The 21,941-nt window shown below is 43.7% G+C and overlaps 1 protein-coding gene across 1 annotated transcript in view; it reads left to right on the plus strand.

The window, feature by feature from the left end:
- Positions 1 to 21,941, plus strand: part of LOC126470977 (neuronal PAS domain-containing protein 4) — a 1,201,991-nt gene that overhangs the window by 1,142,670 nt on the left and 37,380 nt on the right. The window contains exon 9 of the mRNA XM_050099023.1: positions 21,096 to 21,267. Coding sequence (XP_049954980.1) covers positions 21,096 to 21,267 — 172 coding nt within the window. The remainder of the gene's footprint in view (positions 1 to 21,095; positions 21,268 to 21,941) is intronic.

The raw sequence follows: 21,941 nt of genomic DNA on the forward strand, positions 1-21,941 counted from the left end.
GAAAAAGACGTAAATGTGTCGTTAAAAGCTGGATGTGTCGCCTCAGCGGATCGCAGCTACATTCGTCACTCGTCTCTGCGACCGTACCAAGGCCCCATAACCCCGTAAGTGGCTACTGAGAACAGCATACAGTTTGAAAGGCGTCTCGGTGGCCACTGTGGTGGTAAACTTAGGTGCTATCGATTATAACACAGCTTCCTTTGAGTTCTGTCACAAAAATAATGTCTCATTTAAGCACGTAACCACAAGATAGCAATTTCATTTATGAATCAGTGGCAAGCAGTCACTGTACACCGATTTTTTGTTTTGTTTCTTTGACGTACTACGCGAAATTTTCCACAACAGTTCATTCACAACTAAATGCAGCTTACTACGTTAGCACGAGAGTGTATTTGTTATTTAGTGCTTCAAATTTTTTAAGTGAAATGTATTTAGTATCAAATGATTTTCCGATATCTGGTACACTATTTTATTACCGTTTCGTACCATGTGCAGTATGCAGGTGAATTCTATGATATGACAATTTGGTGTCCTCACCAACATCTGAGCTACTGTATTTCACAGCACCACAGAATGAAACGTTTTGAATCTCATGTCCACCAGTACAATCAAAAAGTCAGTTCAGTATCCCTTCTGAAAATGAAAGTGCTATCACTGAAGCATTATTCGTGTCAATAAATGCTGCACAGATTTGCACCATTGTTCTTCATGTTCACAGTAATGTGTAGAAAACACAGTTACATACTGTATGTATGCACCAGTATGGTCCGATCTGACTCCTTAAAGGCTACAGTACATTTCAACTTACCAGACTTTTACCAGTATGATGACGTGCAGCCGCAGGTTCAAAATATCTCGCGCCTGCAGCGCTTTCGAGAAGTCTACTAACTTTTACGAAGTCTACAGATTTAGGATTTCCGAGATCTCCAAAACACGATTAACGTATATGTGAGGAGAAAGAACACGCTCGAATTCCTCTCTCATTTATCCCAGACCGAGTAGTGCTCCATCTCAAATGCTACGATAATTCATGGATGAATAAATCCTAATCTTCCTCGTTATTCTCAAAGACTCATTTCTGTACCCAGTCACAAATAGTTGTAGTTTAAGCTATTCTAGGGCTTACTTTTACATATCTTCTCTATCACTTATCTAAATAAATTGAGGTCGCTTACTTGTGTCGGACTGTACATAAAGGCTAATGTCAGAAACTTTTGTGGGGATTTTGATCTGGTTTTAAATAATAGATACACTGATTCACACGGAAGATTTTTGCATATAATTAACATTATAAATATTTCGTACATATTGCCTGAATTATGATGAATTCAAGTTAAGATGTGAAAACGCTGCCATTGCCACCTAGCGAACAGACACCATTGTATTCAAAAATGATTGGCTCTGAGCACTATGGGACTCAACTGCTGAGGTCATTAGTCCCCTATAACTTAGAACTAGTTAAACCTAACTAACCTAAGGACATCACAAACATCCATACCCGAGGCAGGATTCGAACCTGCGACCGTAGTGGTCTTGCGGTTCCAGACTGCAGCGCCTTTAACCGCACGGCCACTTCGGCCGGCTACACCATTGTATTGTCTTGTATTGAACTGGGGACCTAGAAACGACGGAGAGGCTTCGTCCCCGCCGTAGCCTTCAGTGGTACACAACCCCACAACAGGCTGCACCAGTCCACTCACCCCACAACCACCCCACACCGAACCCAGGGTTATTGTGCGGTTCGGCCCCCAGTGGACCCACCCCCTCCCCGCACACTACTTTGATGTTTTAAGCACCTTCTTGCTTCTCACTGTTGAAGAGAAATTCAGGGATGGCGATTGCATCTTTCAACACGATCTGTTCATAATGCACGGCCTGTGGCAGAGTGGTTACACTAACAATAATTGCATGTGCTGCACTATATAAGAAAATTTCCGTAAAAAATTTACTCGGGCAAAACATAATCTCTTTACAACAGAGATCCATAATAAGCCAAGAATAATGGAGCGTACTATTCAACACCTAATTGATTACATTACAGTTTAATGATTTCGGTATTATTGTCTTTGAAATACTAATTTGCAATATTATTCCAGATTCTACCACTATTGCTATAAAAATTGATTCGTTAGCACGTAGTCGTAAAAATGAAAGAATTAGTACTACAGTTGTCAACAATTTAGTATTTAGAAAGCTCATATTTCTTCTACTTGTCGTTTTTCGCCGGCCGAAGTGGCCGTGCGGTTAAAGGCGCTGCAGTCTGGAACCGCAAGACCGCTACGGTCGCAGGTTCGAATCCTGCCTCGGGCATGGATGTTTGTGATGTCCTTAGGTTAGTTAGGTTTAACTAGTTCTAAGTTCTAGGGGACTAATGACCTCAGCAGTTGAGTCCCATAGTGCTCAGAGCCATTTGAACCATTTTGTCGTTTTTCCTTTTTTTACAAATGTCAGCCATTTTTCGGACAAGTCTACTCTCTGTACATGAAAGTAATTTCAGTTCAGGAAAGTTACATAATTAAATGAAAGCAGCATTCCACGTCACAGAGCTGTTTTGAAGCCTTTTCAAAACAACATCTGTCGCTCAGTATTTAATGAAACTTCGGGATTTTTAACTCGCTGATCAGTTTTAAGAAGATAACAATCAATTGCTGCGTTTCTACAAAACTAATTTTTCATAAGATCATTGTCACAAATATTCCATGGTAGGAGTAAAACGGCTCGTGTACAGAAAGGAAAACTTTATGAACTGAATTAGATTATATGGACATCTTAAATTTCTACGCACTGGTGGATTTTTGTTTTATTGGCTTCCGGCTGTGGTTCAAGGACGTTCGCCCGCGAGAGCCTGCGTTGTATGGTTAAGTTTCTGTTTCTGTTTATCTGGAAAAAATCTGAAGGCAATACAGTAAGAAAAAAGGTAGTATTAATAGACTTTAAAATGTGGTGCAACGCCCCAAGGTTTCCAGCGTTAGTTTGTTTCACGCTCCTTTAAAAACAAAATACTTTATATATAAAATATTACATTTTGTGAACTTAGAGATACCAGAAATAACTTAATTTGAGAGCCCGTTTAAGCGGTTACGAACGTGATCTACTAAGCACGGACACGCAGGAAAATTTTAAAAGCGGAATGCACTCTATAGAGTAACATATTTACAAAAGAAGTGCAAATTTTTTGGTGCATGGGTTCAATTAGGAAACTGTAGTGTGTACAAATCCCAGTGGCCTGAAGGGCCGAAACAACTTGTCGAAGCCGAATCCCTTATATCACTGACTGTTCGCCAGGCGATTAACATGGATTCGCGTGTACTGTCTCGCGTAAGAGTCATGTGTTGAACTAAACAGTTGCGGTTTTTCAGCTTTTGCTCTCATCGGGACGCCAAGCCGTAGGCTCTGTACGGAGACAATTAATTAGTCAATCATTCCACGTGTGCGTAGAGCGTGGACTGGATAAGACACTGCATATCAATGAGCGACCGGTTCATTGCTCCACGCGCTGGGGCCACATTACACAACACTACCGCGCCGACGTACGTGGCACCGTATACCGGTCACTTATCTTCGCTGCTCACCTCAAATCATTACTGCCTCATTGAAGATATCATTTTGCGGTTTTTACCTCGATGAACAGTAACGAAGTCTTCATCAGAGGACGTTGAGATTACTACCATTGCTTTATTAACTGCTGGGACACCGATGTGAACTTCCTTTTTGTGGGTAGTAGCAATAGTTGAAGGTAGTAATTTTCCTGCATAAGGTGTTCCATTATTTTGAAATAAAGAGTTTATTTCATTAGTTCGAAATCAGCTAATTTTACCCCCTTGAGCATTATCAAGCTAAATTACAACAAAAATTCGTTATGTGTATAGCATTATATATTCCGCACATCTGTGATGGTGTCCTTAATAGCTGTTACGGACAACAATTCCAAACACGTTTTCCGTATGAATTATGGAAAAAGCGCAACCGTTATGTGAGTTTTACCATTCTGCCTGTATGGATAAGACATTAAAATATGTTAGTGTAACTATTAAAGTGGAAACTTATGGCGTGCCGAGCGTCTTAAAAACAAGTGCGATACATGTCAGCACGCACACAAATAAGAATAGTAGCGCTAATGAATCCTGACACTGCTTAACGTCTCTCAGCGACAGTAATTTCACGGGAAGGACTCCTTCAGCTCCTGATGACACAGGACAGAATTACTAATATTTTTTGTGAACTAGAATAAGTTGAATGCTATTTCACGCAATAATTTTCGAAACACACAAGGAAAAGCTGTGAATATTTGTCTAACGACACCATTTCTTTTGTAAAATATTGGAGGGAATCCTCGTCCCTGTAACGGGGGTGGTTAATGCAGGCCTGGGAAACCTGTTGGAGCCGGGGGGGAGGGGGGATGGGATGTGATGGGTATGAACCCTAGTCGCGGACGAAAGTTTCACTGTCAGTACGAGACGGTTCCTTAAAGTTTTGGTCGCCAGACTTTCTGTTAATGTCTCCAAATAATTTCCAAGCTTTTCCGCAGTGACACGTGTTTGCTCACTGCTGATATGATCCAGGCGTTAAGCTAGTTGTGCTACTCGAAAGGAATCGGTTTTGTACCACTACAGGCATCTACCCTTCATCTCCTCTTTTATCGTCATAGATAACACAAATATAACACTCTATTCTCTATGCACACCCATCAAAGGCCCCTACACCAAACAGTTATACTTACAACACAAAACTCACGCTCCTCAGAGGAAAGACGGTACTAGGGCGACAATAAAGTTAGCTTTTCAGACTTAATCGTATGAAGCGTTCGGTGAGATGTCAGCCAATATTGCCATACTGTTTTTACACTATTTACAAGTTTTTGTGCTAATATCTGTGGCATTTGCTCGACGTTGTCTGTCGTGAATAATACTGATAGCTAAAAATCAACAACATCCTTCCCACCCCGAGACTGTTTGAAAAAGACATAAACCCAGTTTCAAATCACGGCTGCCGGCCGCGGTGGTCTAGCGGTTCTGGCGCTGCAGTCCGGAACCGCGGGACTGCTACGGTCGCAGGTTCGAATCCTGCCTCGGGCATGGGTGTGTGTGATGTCCTTAGGTTAGTTAGGTTTAAGTAGTTCTAAGTTCTAGGGGACTTATGACCTAAGATGTTGAGTCCCATAGTGCTCAGAGCCATTTGAACCAAATCACGGCTACTATCCTGTACACTTGTACCAGTATGACGTACACCTCCATACCCATTTTGCATGACTTTTAACAAACGTTAATTGATATGCACTGAGGTACGAGGTTACTCTATCACTATACTCGATGTTCTGGTAAACAAAACTGTTTCAGCTCAGTATACAACACTATGAGACGCTTTTCGACATGCCTCTTTATGTGCACGTGGCCGTTTTTAACTTACGTTGGTGTGTACGTATCTATCCATTATTCGAAGATTCTAGACGAACGCTGTATACTGGGTGAAGTGGCTAACTTTCTCATCTCAAATCACCTTTGAGTCGTTAAAAATATTTTACAATCTCTTTTCACCTCGGTGAATACTGACCTCGGGCTCATCAAACAAAGACTAGTTTATTTCGTAACCTTGTTAATCACCGAGATAAGTGCATCAAAATTAATCACCGAGATAAGTGCATCAACTTCTTTTTGAGCGAGGATAGCAGATGTGTATGAGACAAATTCAAAGATATAATTCTTTTGTAGGTCTGACTGAAAGTTCTGGAGTAAAATACATAGAATATGTATTGATTGTAGCTTCGACAACTTGAATGACGCGCCGCCCGGGAATTTACATCGCTCTCTTCCGAGAGTGCTGTAATTATCGCATATCGCATGCCTCGGAGGGGTTAGTTTCCCTGGCGACCGGCGTAAACAACCGTAGAGCAAAAATCTGAACAGCCAAAAATAAATCATGCTAGATCTCGTATTCGATGTACTCTGTTATCAACTCCTCACTGAATTTGAAAGAGGTCATGTAACAGCGGCTACGAGAAGCTATATATTCCTTCTGCAATAAGGCAGAAAGACTTGGCAGGAAAGTAGTCACTGTACATGTCGGCTGGCAGTGATGGTCACGGAAATGTACAGTGGCAAGAAGACTGGGCTCCGGACGGCCATGTGGGACGACCGAGAGGGAAGACCATCATATTTGGCGTAAAACTCTGGCGCGTCGTCCTGCATCTGCAGCAGCAATTTGAGCAGCAGTTTACACCACAGTGACGCAAAGACCTGTTGCAAATCAGTTATTTCAACGACAGCACCGATGCAGAAGCCCTGCCATTTGTGACTTCAGTGATAATAAGCGAGAGCTCATTGGAGAGCAGGGTGGAGGTGTGTTGTGTTTTCTGATGAAAGCTGGTTCGGCCTCTGTGCAACTTATGCCCATGTGTTTGTTAGACGGAGACCAGACGAGGGTCTGCAACAGGATAACAGTCGCCCCTATACCGCTGCTGTACCCCAACATGATCTACCGAGTGTCGAGTTGTTGCCTTAGCCTGCTCGATCACCAGATCTGTCTCCAATCGAGAACATTTAGCGCACGATCGGACGACAAATCCAGTGTCTTCCAAAATCAGGATTAACTGTCCCTGTATTAACTGACCAAGTGGAACGGCGTGGAACACTACATCACAAACTGATATCCGGCACCTGTACAACACAATGCATGCACGTTTGCACGCTTGCGTTCAACATTCTGGCGGCTACACTAGTTATTAAATGCGCCAGCAGTTAACATATGCAATGGCTTATTCCGCGCTTACATTAACCTGTGATCTCCCATTGTTAATCATTTAAATATGTTACCTAGACAAATGCATCCCCAGAATTTCATCATTCTACATTAATTATTTTTCGGTGTCGCGATCTTTTACCATTAGTGTAAATTAATTCTGTATATAATAAACAATACTGTGCTTTTCATTTACACTATCGTAATTGTCTGAGCCTAAGTTCAAAATGTTCGAATGTGTGTGAATTCCTAAGGGACCAAACTGCTGAGGTCATCGGTCCCTAGACTTACACACCACTTAAACTAACTTATGCTAAGAACAACACACACACCCATGCCCGATGGAGGACTCGAACTTCCGGCGCGAGGGGCCGCACATTTCGTGACATGGAGCCTCTAACCGCGCGGCCACTCCGCGCGGCTGAGCCTAGGTAATCAATAAAGTTATGGAAAGGTATGATTTCTCTTTCGTGAGCCTTTGATCTCTACTCGTCGTGTAAAAATAAGATTGCAACTATTGTTAACGAATCAAAGCTTATTAGAAGTGAGAAATATAGGTACCTCATTTTGTATATGGCGTAAACGAATGGTGCTATCACACCGGAAGTGGTAGTGCACTGTAGAAAGCAATGTGGTAGTGCATTTGCTAAGACACTCGTCTCAGTTTCGGGAGGATGGATGTTCGTGCTCTGTCCGGTCATTCTCTTCAGGTTTTCCGTGGTTTTCCGATATCACTTCTAGCAAACGTAGGGATGTTTCCATCAACAAGGTCACGGCCTATCAGCTGTCCTCTCCCCATTAAACAAGTGTGAGTATTCATATGTCCGTATATAGATGAGTTGCGATGGCCGGCCGGGGTGGCCGAGCGGTTCTAGGCGCTACAGTCTGGAACCGCGCTACCGCTACGGTCGCAGGTTCGAATCCTGCCTCGGACATGGATGTTTGTGATGTCCTTAGGTTAGTTAGGTTTAAGTAGTTGTAAGTTCTAGGGGACTGATGACCACAGCAGTTAAGTCCCATAGTGCTCAGAGCCATTTGAACCATTTTTTTTTTTTTGAGTTGCGATTGTCCTTGTATTTATCTGACAAACATTGTTTGTAAAGTAATCCTTAGACGAACAGAGTAGAGAGACTAATACTAGTATTTCTCTATAGTGAGCCCGACACTTATTCTCTTCTGATAATGTCTCCCTAGTGAGAACGACATACTACCTGTGGTATAGGAGGGTATCCATCTAGTATTATGCCTGGTCTAATATTCTACAAGCATGTGTTTTAACGTAAATACCAAATACCGACAAGACAGAAGTGGCGCAGTGTGTATGTGTGTGTGTGTGTGTGTGTGTGTGTGTGTGTGTGTGTGTGTGACCGCGCGCGCGCTGTGTCTGACAGGCTGGCTGTGGAATCCCGCGAAACGCGTTCATGCAGCCAGCCACCCACCTCGCGGAACAAATAATTACACATCTGCCGAGTACTGCTCCACCGGCCGGCTTGTTACACAGACCTGGCCCGCAGCGCCTAGCTGCGCACGCAGGAGGCACGTCCTGCCCCTACAATCGCGACTTGCTCGCCTTATTATAACCGTCCGCGCCTTAGAGACTGAAATGAAACCAGTCGTCGATGATATGATGCTCATATCGCATTCGTGTATCATGTTACTATTTATGCATTTGTGCAAGGTTTAATTTAATTAATTTTTAAAATAGACACAGGTGGATGTATAAGATAATAAAAGCACAAACGCTCATGTAAGCATGGGTCTGCAAACGAGCCTTCTGCCAGATGCAGTGCTCAAAAGAATTAGGGGAATATGATCTTGGGCATCTGCCACATCCCATTGAGCAATAATTGAGAGTTGGGTACGTTACCAGATTATACCTTTACCTTTCACGAATTAGTTGCCGCTTTACATCCCTGAAAATTTAAATAAAAAGAACTGAAATTTCCGACAGGTGTCGATATCAAAGTGGAAGCTATCTTTCCTTCCGTCATGCTAGGTGCTTTTCATTGGACTTCAGTTTCAACATGTATGTCCTAAGCGGGCATTTGTCACTGCCTGACACCTACGTGACCTGGTCCGTGCGAGTCTACAGATGTATCCCGCGGCATCCTTTCTCATTCTTCATGAGAGCTCATGAGAATTCTAGAAGCGTCTGCGGTGGACAGGAAGGCCACGAACATGTCTGTCAAACATGACCCACATATGAACGATGCGGTTCAGGTCGGGACTCACCGCCGGCCATTCTACAGTAGTACAGATGTTCACGCTTCGCAAGACACTTCTACCCCTGCTGACGACCTCCACATAGGCGCTGGGATTAGAAGGAATTCAGGGCCACCACCGTTTGTAGCAGCCATGGCATGGTCCAACATGATCTGTTCGGTGTACAGCCTGGCGGAAAGCGACATGGCCAACGACAAGACCAGCATGGCTCTCAATACTGCAGCCTCCCCACACCATCACAAAACTTTCGAAACCACTCGATTTCCTGAACGACAATTGGCAGGTACCACTCACCATGTATCTCTGTACACGAACGCCACCCTCATCTTGCTTCAGAGGATATCTGGACTCGTCTGTGAATAATGCGTTTCGCCAGCGACGAGGTTGCCGGTTGACATGGGAGTGGCACACCTAAAGGTGGGTTTCAAGATGTAGTGTCAAGCAGGATACCCAAACAGGACGCCTGGATCATAAGGTCCTTTTCATAACCTGTTCATTACATACTGCTCGGACACAACTACTCCAAGTGGCCCTTCTGAGATCGTCTTGCAACAGTCTGGCGGTATCAGTACGACGCCGTAATGCAGAGATGGCCAGATATCGGTCTTCATGTGGAGCTGTAATGCGTCGACGACCTTGTCCAACTCATCTTCTCTATGACCAGTTTTCCAGAAGCGTATCCACAACCTATGGACGACACATAGAGTGGCGTTGTACCTATAGCAATACGGCGGAAAGTCCTTCGTTTCTGGATCATCAGACCGCCCTTGCAACTTGCACTGCATTGAGATGTTGTACTGCATGTGGTTGGTTGAATACAACGTCCATAAATGACAACTGCCATCTGTGTAACTGAATAAAAAACATTCGGACACCAGTACTCACTTTCTTCCGACACTGTAAGGCATTACACAGCCAATAGATAGCGGATGGTTTTAATTGCTGCCTACATTAAAGGCGAAGATCTCAAGATACGCAATAAAACCACAGGTACTGCCTGTATCAAAATACACACATCAAAAAAAAGTTTTGCATCACCCCAGTTACCAGAACTCCTGAAGATAGACGTTGACTGTGGATACTGTATCACAGACACACTCACTTTGACTGTTGAGAGATGTCACTAAACCCGACCAAGATGTAAACAACCATGCATGAGAAGCGCCTATTAGACGGAAGGGGTCCGACAGCCAATCAGTTCCAGTCATTCCAACAGGAAGGAGGTACACGGCTCGTGTTGTCTGTAGTTCAACCGTGCCTAGACGGTCAATACCCCGGTTCGATCGCGTCTGCATTGTTAATTTGTGCCAGGGAGGGCTCTCAACAATGGAAGTGACCAGGCGTCTCGGAGTGAACCAAACTGATGTTGTTCGGACATGGAGGAGATACAGAGAGCAGGAACTGTCGATGAGATGCCTCGCTCAGGCCACCCAAGGGCTACTACTGCAGTGGATGACTGCTACCTAAATATCATGGCTTGGAGAAACCCTGACAGCAACGCCACCATGTGGAATAATGCTTTTCGTGCAGCCACAGGACGTCGTGTTACGACTCGAACTGTGCGCAATAGGCTGCATGATGCGCAACTTCACTCCCGAGGCCCATGGCGTGGTCCATCTCTGCAACCACGACACCATGCAGCGCGGTACAGACGGGCCCAACAACATGCCGAATGGACCGATAAGAACTGGCATCACGTTCTCTTTACCGATGAGTGTCACATATGACTTCAACCAGACAATCGTCGGAGACGTGTTTGGAGGCAACCGCGTCAGGCTGAACGCCTTAGACACACTGTCCAGGGAGTGCAGCAAGGTGGAGTTTCCCTGCTGCTTTGGGGTGGCATTATGTGGGGCCAATGTACACCACTGGTGGTCATGGAAGGCGCCGTAATGGCTGTACGATACGTGAACGCCTTCCTATGACCGATGGTGCAACCATATCAGCAGCATATTAGCGAGGCATTCGTTTTCATGTACGACAATTTGCGCACCCATTGTGCACATCTTGTGAATGTCTTCCTTCAGGATAACGACATCGCTCAACTAGAGTGACTAGCATGTTCTCCAAACATGAACCCTGTCGAACATGCCTGGGATACATTGAAAAGGGCTGTTTATGGAGGACGTGACCCACCAACCACTGTGAGGCATCTATGCCAAATCGCCATTAAGGAGTGGGGCAATCTGGACCAACAGTGCCTTGATGAACTTGTAGATAGTATGCCACGAAGAATACAGGCATGCATCAATGCAAGAGGACGTGCTACTGGGTATTAGAGGTACCGGTGTGTACAGAAATCTGGACCACCACCTCTGAAGGTCTCACTGTATGGTGGTACAACATGCAATGTGTGGTTTTCATGAGCAATAAAAAGGACGGAAATGATGTTTATGTTGATCTCTATTCCAATTTTCTGTACAGGTTTCGGAAGTCTCGGAACCGAGGTGATGCAAAACTTTTGTTGATGTGTGTAGATTCAGCGTACCGGACGTTGATACACGTGTTTCCCTATTTCTTTTGAACAGCGTATTGGCAGGTCTGTGGTTAAATCCAGAGGGTCGTTAGCTGTCGTCCTACATCAGCAACAAAATGTGTGCCAACGCCCCACCATGTATGTTCTATATTCCCCAACGTTTCTCAGTGGGCATTGGTGAAAACTAAGACGCATTAGATGAAGATGTGTTAGAAAAGTTTACATTTCAAATAAACAAAACGTTATACTAAAGTCAGTGGTGGTTTATAGCCAACCATTGCAAACGTTCTCGCAAATGGCTTCCTTGCGGACCCATGGTAACTGGAAAATATTTGCCTGTGTTACTGTAATTGTTGCTCGAGGTTTTCCCAATGAACTAATTGTAGGAACGGTTCTCAGGAGGAGTGTCTGATGTATTCGTGAAAGTCCCGCAATTTCATCTTCAGGTGCGACGAATACAATTGTGAGCTGCTGCTGCTGCTGAGATGACTTGCTGGGAAACTGCTGCCTGTAGTGTGACGAAAGTTTAATTTGTAGGTTGTTCCTCCAGTCGCCGGGTAGGAGTGTGGTATAATTACAGATGACCGTCAATGCTGTTCTTATCTAACTGCTGAGCTGTGACTGAAGCCTCCTGTTTAAAACTTGCTGGCAAAAAGGCGCCATATTCGTCGGCCAATAACGAGGATTTCCTGATCGGCAGCGGGAAAGACAGCTACGCCATCCATTGGACGGTGAACCAAGAGCTTCGGCGCACTTGCAATGGCCGTCGTTCATAGTGTGCGCTGCCTTCGGCTGCCCCAGCGCCATGTCGCGGGAGCCGCATGCCAGTATACGCGTCCACATTGGCGAGTGGCCATGGTCGCCGTTGTCAACCGAATGTACACCCTAGGAAGAAAATAAGGCGCATCACCAAGGAATTATGCGAATGGGATCGAAATCGAAAGATTTTATGTACATGCACAGATGTACAAATGATTAGAATTTTAGAAAAAAACTGAATGATTCATTCAAGAGAAAGTGCTTCACAAATTGAGCAACTCAATAACCCGTTGGTACACCTCTGGTGCTTACGCAAGTAGTTATTCGCCTTGGCATTGACTGAGAGAGTTGTTGGATCTCTTCTTGAGGAACAAATTCTGCCCAACTGGCACGTTAGAAAGTGAAAATCCCGAGATGAGAGGAGTGACCTGGCCATAATGCTCAAAAAGTACACGATCGGAGAGAGATCCGGCGAACGTGCTGGCCAAGGTAGGATTTGGCAAGCACGAAGACAAACAGCAGAAACTCTCGCTGTAGGCGAGTGGTGGTTATATTGCTCAAATATAAGCTCAGGATGGCTTGCCATGAAGGGCAACGACAGGGCGTAGAATATCGTTGACGTACCGCTGAGTTGTAAGGGGTCCTGTTATGAAGAGAAATGGCACCGCAGACCATCCCTCCTGGTTTCCAGGCCGTATGGCGGGCTGCAGTCAGATTGGTATCGCACCGATATACTGGGCGCCTTGAAAGGAATATAATTGTCTTCAGTAATTAGTCCCGATGGCCAGCGAAGACGTGTTTCGAGGTGCTCCGGGCAGTGATGGAATACCAACCTTTACTTGTTATCCACGGCACTCTTGCAGCACAGCGGCACATCGACGATATTTTACGCCACGTTTTATTGCCTTTCCTGGGAAACCACACTAGGTTTATATTTTAGCAAGATAATGTACGACCACACACGGCGAGAGCTTCTATTGCTTGTATTCGTGCTTGCCAAACCTTACCTTGGCCAGCAATATCGCCGGATCTCTCCCCAATTGAGAACGTTTGGAGCATTATGGGCAGGATCCATTACCATTTTTGGATTTTGACGATGTAATGCGCAAATTGGACGGGATTTGGCACGATATCATTCAGGAGGACATTCAACAACTTTATCAATAAATGTCAAGCCGAATAACTGCTTGAGGCCCAGAAGTGGACCAACACGCTATTGAATTACTCAATTTGTGAAGTTCTTTTTCTTGAAGAAACCATCCAATTTTTCTGAAATTATAATTATTTGTTTGTCTGCACATATGCGTCACATCTACCGATTTCCGTCCATTTCGAATAATACCCTTCATGGTGTGTCGTTTTTCATCGATGACACACACGTCAGTAAAATTTGCAGTGACTGAATATTGTCTTAGTGTGGGAGACAATACGGGCTACTATAATACTAGACGTCTTCTCACTGGGACAACCTTATTAAAGAAGCCATGGAAATTCACAACTCGACAAATCTGATGCACAGATACACAGGGTGCCAGCTTAACATAGCATGGGATCCCGCACTGGCCATCTTAAAATCATAGTGAGCACAAGAGGAAACTAGTGGTCACACAGGGAACGAAGTTTCGGTGTCGACAAAGATATTCGCATGTCAACGTCGAGGGTGGTCACACTCCAGCGCGGACAAATACGAGCGGCTCCCAACAGAGGGAGCTGTAGGGGCCGCCGGCAACGCACGGTACGAACGAGTGCTTTGCGCTTGCCCCAAAGCTATTGATTCATCGTCCGACAGGTAGCGTAGCAGTGTTTTCCGCTACCGATCAGGAAATATTCATCATTGGCGACCGAATTTAGCGCGTGCTTTCCTGCTAGTTGTCTGCTTGCACTGGCATAAACAGGAGGATTCATTCGGCACCTAAGATGTGAGTCTGTCACGCCTAAACATGTCGCTCTGCTGCGCCGATGAAATATTGTGGCGAACCCTTTCTATTATTATCGTAAGCTGTCATATATCGCCCGTGTCAAATTTAACTATGAATTGTGATTCACTGCAGTATATACAAATGGCTCGTCACCTAGTTTACAAAAAATTGCCCTTCCTCATGCTGCACAATTTACTATGTACTGTACATTACTCGAACAGCGTGATCTTTTACAATTTTGATACTAATCTCTGAGATTTGACTACTATTTTCCAGTCTGTCTGTCAGGATAATCTTGAAGAGTTAGGGTTCCTGGCAACCTAGCCGCTATTAACTAGACTACAACTATGACATCCATACATATATACATATTATAAAAATTGAGGTACGTATGTACGTATGTTTCACATTTCCTCCTAAACCACTGGACTGATTTCAATGAAGCTTGATACACTTGTCACCTACTGTCTAGAAATACTCGCTACGGGGGTAAGCAACACCTATTATCGAAGTGGTGAATGTGAAAAAGAAGTGTAGCCCACGACGCGCAAATACCCAGAGACTGCAAGGGGTGTTTGAGAATGAGAGAACGTAATTGGTTGTAACGAACTTTACGCATAATTTCAAACCCTTATGAAATTTTTTTCGCGCTGGCAACCCCCACAAAATTGTTAAGTGTAAAAAATCTATCGCTTACTACATTTTCAGTGCTCATGCAGTTAAACTGTCGCTTCATACATTATATTTTAAAGTATTTCTTCTTTACTAACAACTGGATTCGCAGTGTACTTTGCAGACGGTATTCACATATACCATTGAATGTAATAGCAAATTTGTATCATTGTACCACACATATGTCACGAGATATGACGTCATAAACAGTGAGATGCGTGAAAACGAAACTGCAATGAGAAATTCGCTAGAGATGTAGGTTAACTATGTATACAAATATCTGTGAAATATATTAAATATTTGTGAAATATATGTGAGTGTGCGTACGCGGGAAAAGCCAAGGGTAAAAAGCTCCTCCTAAACCCCCCATCGATTTCAGCTTAACATGGTATACGCACTACTTTGGGGTAGGGATGATAACGTGGTGAGAGAAGGGGTAGGGGATGTACAAAGAGGTGCATGGAGGAGATGGACAGAGAGAGGGTAAATGGCCAGAGAAAGGAAAGAGTTAGAGATGGTTCAAAAAAATGCTGCAAATGGCTCTGAGCACTATGGGACTTAACATCTGAGGTCATCAGTCGCCTAGAACTTAGAACTACTTAAACCTAACTAACCTAAGGACATCACACACATCCATGCCCGAGGCAGGATTCGAACCTGCGACCGTAGCGGTCGTGCGGTTCCAGACTGTAGCGCCTTTAACCGCTCGGCCACTCCGGCAGCCTCGCTTCGCATTTACTCAGTGTAAGAGAGAGCATGTGGTTGTTGAGTGAAAGGGTATAAGTGAAGGTCACCCACAAGGTACCATAATGTCATGACAGAAACGCAAACGACGTAAAGGCAGCTAGTATTAACGGGACACAGGAAACCAGATTCCGTCAGTATCACGCATGGATCTTATTGGGAATGTAAGGGAAAGGGGTGATTTAAGAATCTGCGAACAAAAAACAAGTTTATAACTATAGCTTTCACCAGAATTAAAATTAAGCTCTGCGATCAGGCCCAGATGCCCAAGTGATGCCAATCGTCTATTGCGTCGTCATCTTCGTATGGCGCCACTGAAAGTCAGTCTGGAGGATCAGGTGGTCAACTCACCTCTCTCACAAACCACAGCCATCACTTCTCCTTCAAGTAGATGGTCGGTGACCCCACAAGGCTGAGAACACCCGGGAATCAAACCAGGCTTCTGCACGTGAGCAGGCAGATATGCTTACTGCACTGCTGCGGAGACGAACCCGTTAGATAAAGAGAAAAATAAAATTCTACTGAGAAATGATGCGATGCTTAAGATGACGCGTTCTAACGTTCGGTAGAATATCTCTTGTCTTTCTATTGGTGACCCGTCGAATGCAAGCAAATGAAAACAGAGAACTACGTTTCATTAGAGTATGAAGTGAAATAATACATCCGTCTAGCTCGCTAGTGAAGGCCACCAGTCGCCTGGAGGAACATTCTCGACCTTTCTGCTGATCCTCGGAAAGCGGGAAAGAAAACAGCGACTGTTAGACGTTACCCAGTGGACCGAGAATGGTTAAAAAGAGAAGGGAAGGGACTCAGCGAGGGATGTGGAGGAGGGCTCGCCAGTATTTATGGGACCAGTCAATCAACTTTGCGCCTCGACCCACAGCGTGAATCATGATGCAGCGTCTCGGGAATGGCTAGCTAACTGTAACAGACTCTCCCCGTTGCCAAAGAGATCCGCCGATATGGCCCTGGGCCGCTCGTACTAGAACGTGGCCAAGTGTTTTTCAATAATGGTGAGCCTAACTCACAAGCGACAAAATCGCACTCTATCCTGGGAAAAATGGAAATTCCGTGACGTAAACAAATGTCATTTATCAAGCAAAAGGAACCTTGTGATGAAGCCACTATTCACGGGAAAAGAAATAGGAGTAATCCACTGATTTACAAACCCCTACCACTAACGTCGATTTGTAGTGGGATTTTGGAACTATTGTGTTCAAACATTATGAATTATCTCGAAGGAAAGTATTTATTGACAAATAGTCAACTCGGATTCAGAAAATATCGTTGTGGTAAATCACAATTAGCTCTTTATTCACGCGAAGAAATATGTGGTATCGACAGGGAATGTGGAATAGATTTCCTATTTTTAGATTTCCTCACAAGTGACATCAAATCAACCTGCGTGTCTATGAAGTATCGTCTCAGTTGAACGACTATATTCGTCACTCCCTGTCAGAAAAGTCTCAGTTCATAGTAATTGACGGAAAGTAGTCGAGTAAAACAGAAGTAATAACTGCCGTTCCACAAGGCAAGGAAGTGTTACAGGCCCTCCGATCTTCCTCATCTACATAAACGATTTAGGGGATAACCTGAGAAGCCCCCTTAGATTGTCTGCAGAGGATCCTGTCATTTTCTGTCTTGTGGAGTCATCAGAACATCAAATCCAATTGCAAAATGATTTAGACAAGATAACTGTATGGTGCGAAAAGTGGCAATTGACCAAATAATGAAGGGTATGAAGTCATTCACTTGAGTATTAAAAGGAATCCGCTTAATTTTAGTTACACTGTAAATCATTCAAATCTAAAGGCTGTAAATTCAACCAAATACTTAGGGATTAAAATTATGAATAACTTAAAATGTGACGATAACATTGATAATATTGAGGGGAAAGCAAACCAAAGACTTAGAGTTATTGTCAGAGTACTTAGAAAATGCAACAGGTTTGCTGTAGAGACTGTTTACCCAGCGTTTGTGCACCCTCTTCCGGTGTATTGTTGTGCGGCTTGGGATACGTATCAGATAGGATTGACGGAGGACATCGAAGAAGTTCAAAGACGGGGAGAGAGTGTCACGGATATGATATGCGAAGTGGTGTGGCAATCATTAAAACTAAGGCATTTTCATTGCGGCAGGCCCTTGTTATGAAATTTCAATCACCATCTTTCTCCTCAGATTGTGAAAATATTTTATTGACCCCCTACCTAAATAGGGAGAAATTATCATCATCATCTGAGCTCGCAAGGAGTGATTTAGGTGTTGATTTTTCCTGCTCATTGTTCGAGATTGGGACGGTAGAGAAATAGTTTGAAGGTGGTTCGACGAACCCTCTGCCAAATACTTAATTGTGAATGTTAGAGGTAATTATGAACTGAACTTGACATCAGTTCTGCAATAAAAGTGACCGAGCTGTTAATTAACGTCGGCTATTCTCAATAGTGACTCGGCTTTTGACTTCCTGACCACTTTCTCTCTATTCATTGCTTGGCAAGTAACAATCATATTTTGAAATTATTTGTCAACATGTGTAATGGAGCATCAATAAACGACGTGAACATAAATGGAATATATCTAATTCATTACAATGCAACGACAAGAATTGATGATGGAAAACTTTCTTTCTTTTAATATTAGGATTGTTTTGTGGTCGACATTGCTTCAATCGTGTCCAGTAGTGTTCTTGATACAGACTGTCGCACATGTACGCGCAGTATCTATCACAATCCAGCAGGTTTTATGGAATTGGATAAATGCCTGCCATATCATTGGCTAATGTTGATTATATATGATTAAATGCTCTATAAATTCCGTTCGCCGATTTACATGCAAACCATATGGGAAAGTACGTTTAGACAAGCGGGTAAAGCGCTTCACTAGGGGCCCTGGAAGCCCCGGTCAACTCGCCCTGTTATGAAATTGAGTGCCGGGAGTAAAAGGCAGTCGGGGCAATGGACTGCCATCCTCCTCCTCGTAACGTCGTGGCGAACGAAAAGTTGCACTCTTCCTGCACTCAGGTCAGAAAAACGATCACAGGTTGAACACAGCAGACCTTATATTTTATCTGTTTACAGTAACCGATATTTCTTACGTGTATTCGTTGGAAAATGATGCGTGATTAAATCAGGTCCGAATTATGGAACTCATAAAAAATTTCGATTAACTAAGTGGAACCAGAAGTTAGAAGGCTTATTAGGCTGTATTTGTCTATAATACAAAGTGTGTCTCATGCGTTCGGTGAATGGTCTCGGAAAGTAAAGCAAAGAAGCGTTACCAACATAATACCTTTATTGTCCTATGAAGTAACCACTACTAGCTACAACACACTTCTGACGTCGGCTGTAAAACTGTTGGAAACTGTCCGTAAAAGCTTCTTGTGGAATCGCTTGCAGCACTGTGCTCATACTTTTTGGATATCCGCACCATTACAGGGGATGAGATCTAGTGCTACACAAACGATCCAGAGACCAAGCGACAGACAACGGGGTGGCTTTAGTCACTTCCTTCGGACAGAAATTCGTGATGGATCACGTCTTTGCTGTCGAAAAAGACAGTCAGCATCGTCTTAATCTTGGATTTTGTCAGATGAGTGTTTTGGGAGGCGAGAAAACGATGAACACAGTGTCATTGGCTGTCACTTGGTCTCCGGATCGTCCTGGTAGCAGCAGGTCTCAGCTCCTGTAATGATGCCGGTATCCAACAATGCGTGACCACAGTGCTTCGAACGATTCCACGAGAAATGTCTGCTGAAAGATTCTAGCAGCTGCACTACCGCCTAAAGAAGTGTATTGTAGCAAATGGTGAGTACTTTGATGGGCAGGTATTTTGTTCGGAACTCTTGTTTCCTTTATTTTCTGAGATCCTTCACTGAACTTTTCGGACGAATCTTGTATTTCCCTTTCCTAATTTTTGATTCGTGGTGTTCTTCTCATCGCTGTATTGTCCTTTCGTGTAAAACATTATTTCTTATAAGGGTATATCTTCCATTTTCATGCAGCGTTCATGAACAGCATGATCTCCAGTCTCACTATTGTTACCCGAAGTCTTAGTAACTTTTTATTTCCGTTTTCCCCTTTCGTTTTCTTCTGTTCTTCTTGTTTCTGTCTATATTTTGAAGTTCAAATCAAGGTAGTTATTGCAATATTTACCATTGCTGGTACATTTCATTATCACAAATCAATAAGTATGTTTACATTGTAAAATATAGGGCGTCTGATTTGATGTAAGAGAGGACATGAAGCTCCTTATCTGGTCAGGGTAAACACAGGTGCAAAATTGAATAAACAGCCAAGTCTTATTTGAGGTAACTATATTCTGTCAATTGCCCTATTCCTACAAAAAAACGTATGTGTGATTTTATGCTTTTGGTCCACGCTTAAGTACCCAGATGTTATCGGGGAAGCATTCCGTGTGATATCTGGAGCTTTGTTCATGTAAATGTACACAACTGTTAAATTTTATCAATCTTTCCGTAGTCAGTACGCTCTCCGTCCTGAATCGGTAGTAGTTGGAAGACTTCAGGTTACCCGCATTTTGTGTCCCGCTCTGTCAACGTTACTGATCTAAGAAATAAAGTACCTTGTGTAACGATGAAGTAAGCATCACAGTAGAAATTGCGCTGTTCGTGTTATTAGTTTCAAGATGTGCAAAGAAGCAGTTCTGGCCTCAATGTGGAAGCTACCTACGACTCCTCAAAGAAAATTTCTTGGAATATTGAGTGTGCCAAAAAAATAATTAACATTGTCACTAGACGCTGTTTTTTGTAGTTGTTACAGAATATGTAGCAGTAAGTACCTTTACTGAAAATGAACATGTCAATGAGGCATTCATTATTACACGGTTTCACTTCTACTTTCGTATCAATGATAAATACGAAAACAGCACAAATGCACTTTCAACTCTGCGTGAGATAGGTGGAGTTTGTTCACGCTCTAACACCCCTATCACAAGATAGTCTGTGTGGGCGGGGCTCACTTTCTCCGCTCCGTACATCCCTCTTCGTAAGAGAGAGGGAAATGTCTGACAAATGCATTGGCTGAAAGGTATGGACTGTTAGCGAGTGAAGTCTCATCATTTTCAGCGATAAATATCGGCTCTGTACTAAATACTATGATCATTGTTCGTTAGACAGGTGGCGTCGAGGACAGAGGACGCATTTTGTCAACGTTTAGGAGAGACACGCTGATGTCATGTTTTGTGGTCCATATCACAGCTAGCCATTCAAGGAACTCTATCGGTACAGCGGTATGTCGTAGACATCTCGCGTCCTCATATGTTATCTCTTATGAGGCAGTATCCTGCTACCACCATGCAATAGGACAGTGCCCGTTTGACACACTTCTGAATAATGTTGACGTGTTCCCTTCTTTGAAATAAATGCGCATTACCGGCTACGCGCGATTTTTAATTTCACTTGCTCCTCTACATGTAGGTGCTCAAGGTTCGTTGTCAGTGTGTGTAGTACTCAGCGACAGATGTGGAAATGTTGCTACTTAGCAACTGTGAAAGAAGTTTTTAATAGGTGATTTTGGTGGAATGAGAGAACAGGAAGTGTTGTGATGTTGCAGCGACCGTGAGGCGGCGGTGATGCGCGCGAACGGCTGGCTGTACCACTACTACATGGTGCAGAGCAAGCTGCAGTACGGCCTCGCGCTGGAGGCTCACGCCGCTTCGCGCATGGCGGCCGCAGCCTACTACCACCACGGCGGCCCGCAGCCGCCGCCCGCGCCGGGACCACAGGTAACTTCCTGTACTACTTAATACTCTCTAAGCACAGTTAAGGATTTTTTTTATTAGTATATAACAAATTCACCAACGGGATTAGTTCGATATTTATGAAACTTTGTGGAGATGTTTATAACATACAGGGTGTAACTGGTATAAGTGGAGATATTTTTATATGTGGCACCTTAATATGTACACACAGTCTTGACACAAACACGTCACAAGCCTTACGAAGTGACGTGTTCTGCACAGCCGTACCTGGACTGCGATGTGAATACTGCCTGGCAGAATAGACTCACCGTTTTGCATCCTCATGTCTACACTTCAACACCTGGAATATTGCACAGGGGAAAATAAGAATTAATGGCTTCCGTGAGCCACATGTACTTGGAGGTACTACCCAGTCTAAAAACATGCGAATTGTAATAGCTATAATTATTCGTCGGCAAATGACGTAAATACTGACGTAATGTTGTTCAGTAAACTGTCCTCAATCAACAACCGAAATACCTGCACTTATTCCCAATACAGCCTGTATAACGAGTACTGAATGATTAAACTTGCATACCATCTGGAAATGGTATCCATCCTCAACATAACTATGAGATGAGATCCAGATGGACACAAATATACACTTGCATTTGTTATGGCGTGGATGTGTGAAGCCTCCGAATGTCATATTGGAGTTA

The sequence above is a fragment of the Schistocerca serialis genome, chromosome 3 (genome assembly GCF_023864345.2).
Source record: "Schistocerca serialis cubense isolate TAMUIC-IGC-003099 chromosome 3, iqSchSeri2.2, whole genome shotgun sequence".
Classification (NCBI taxonomy): domain Eukaryota; kingdom Metazoa; phylum Arthropoda; class Insecta; order Orthoptera; family Acrididae; genus Schistocerca; species Schistocerca serialis.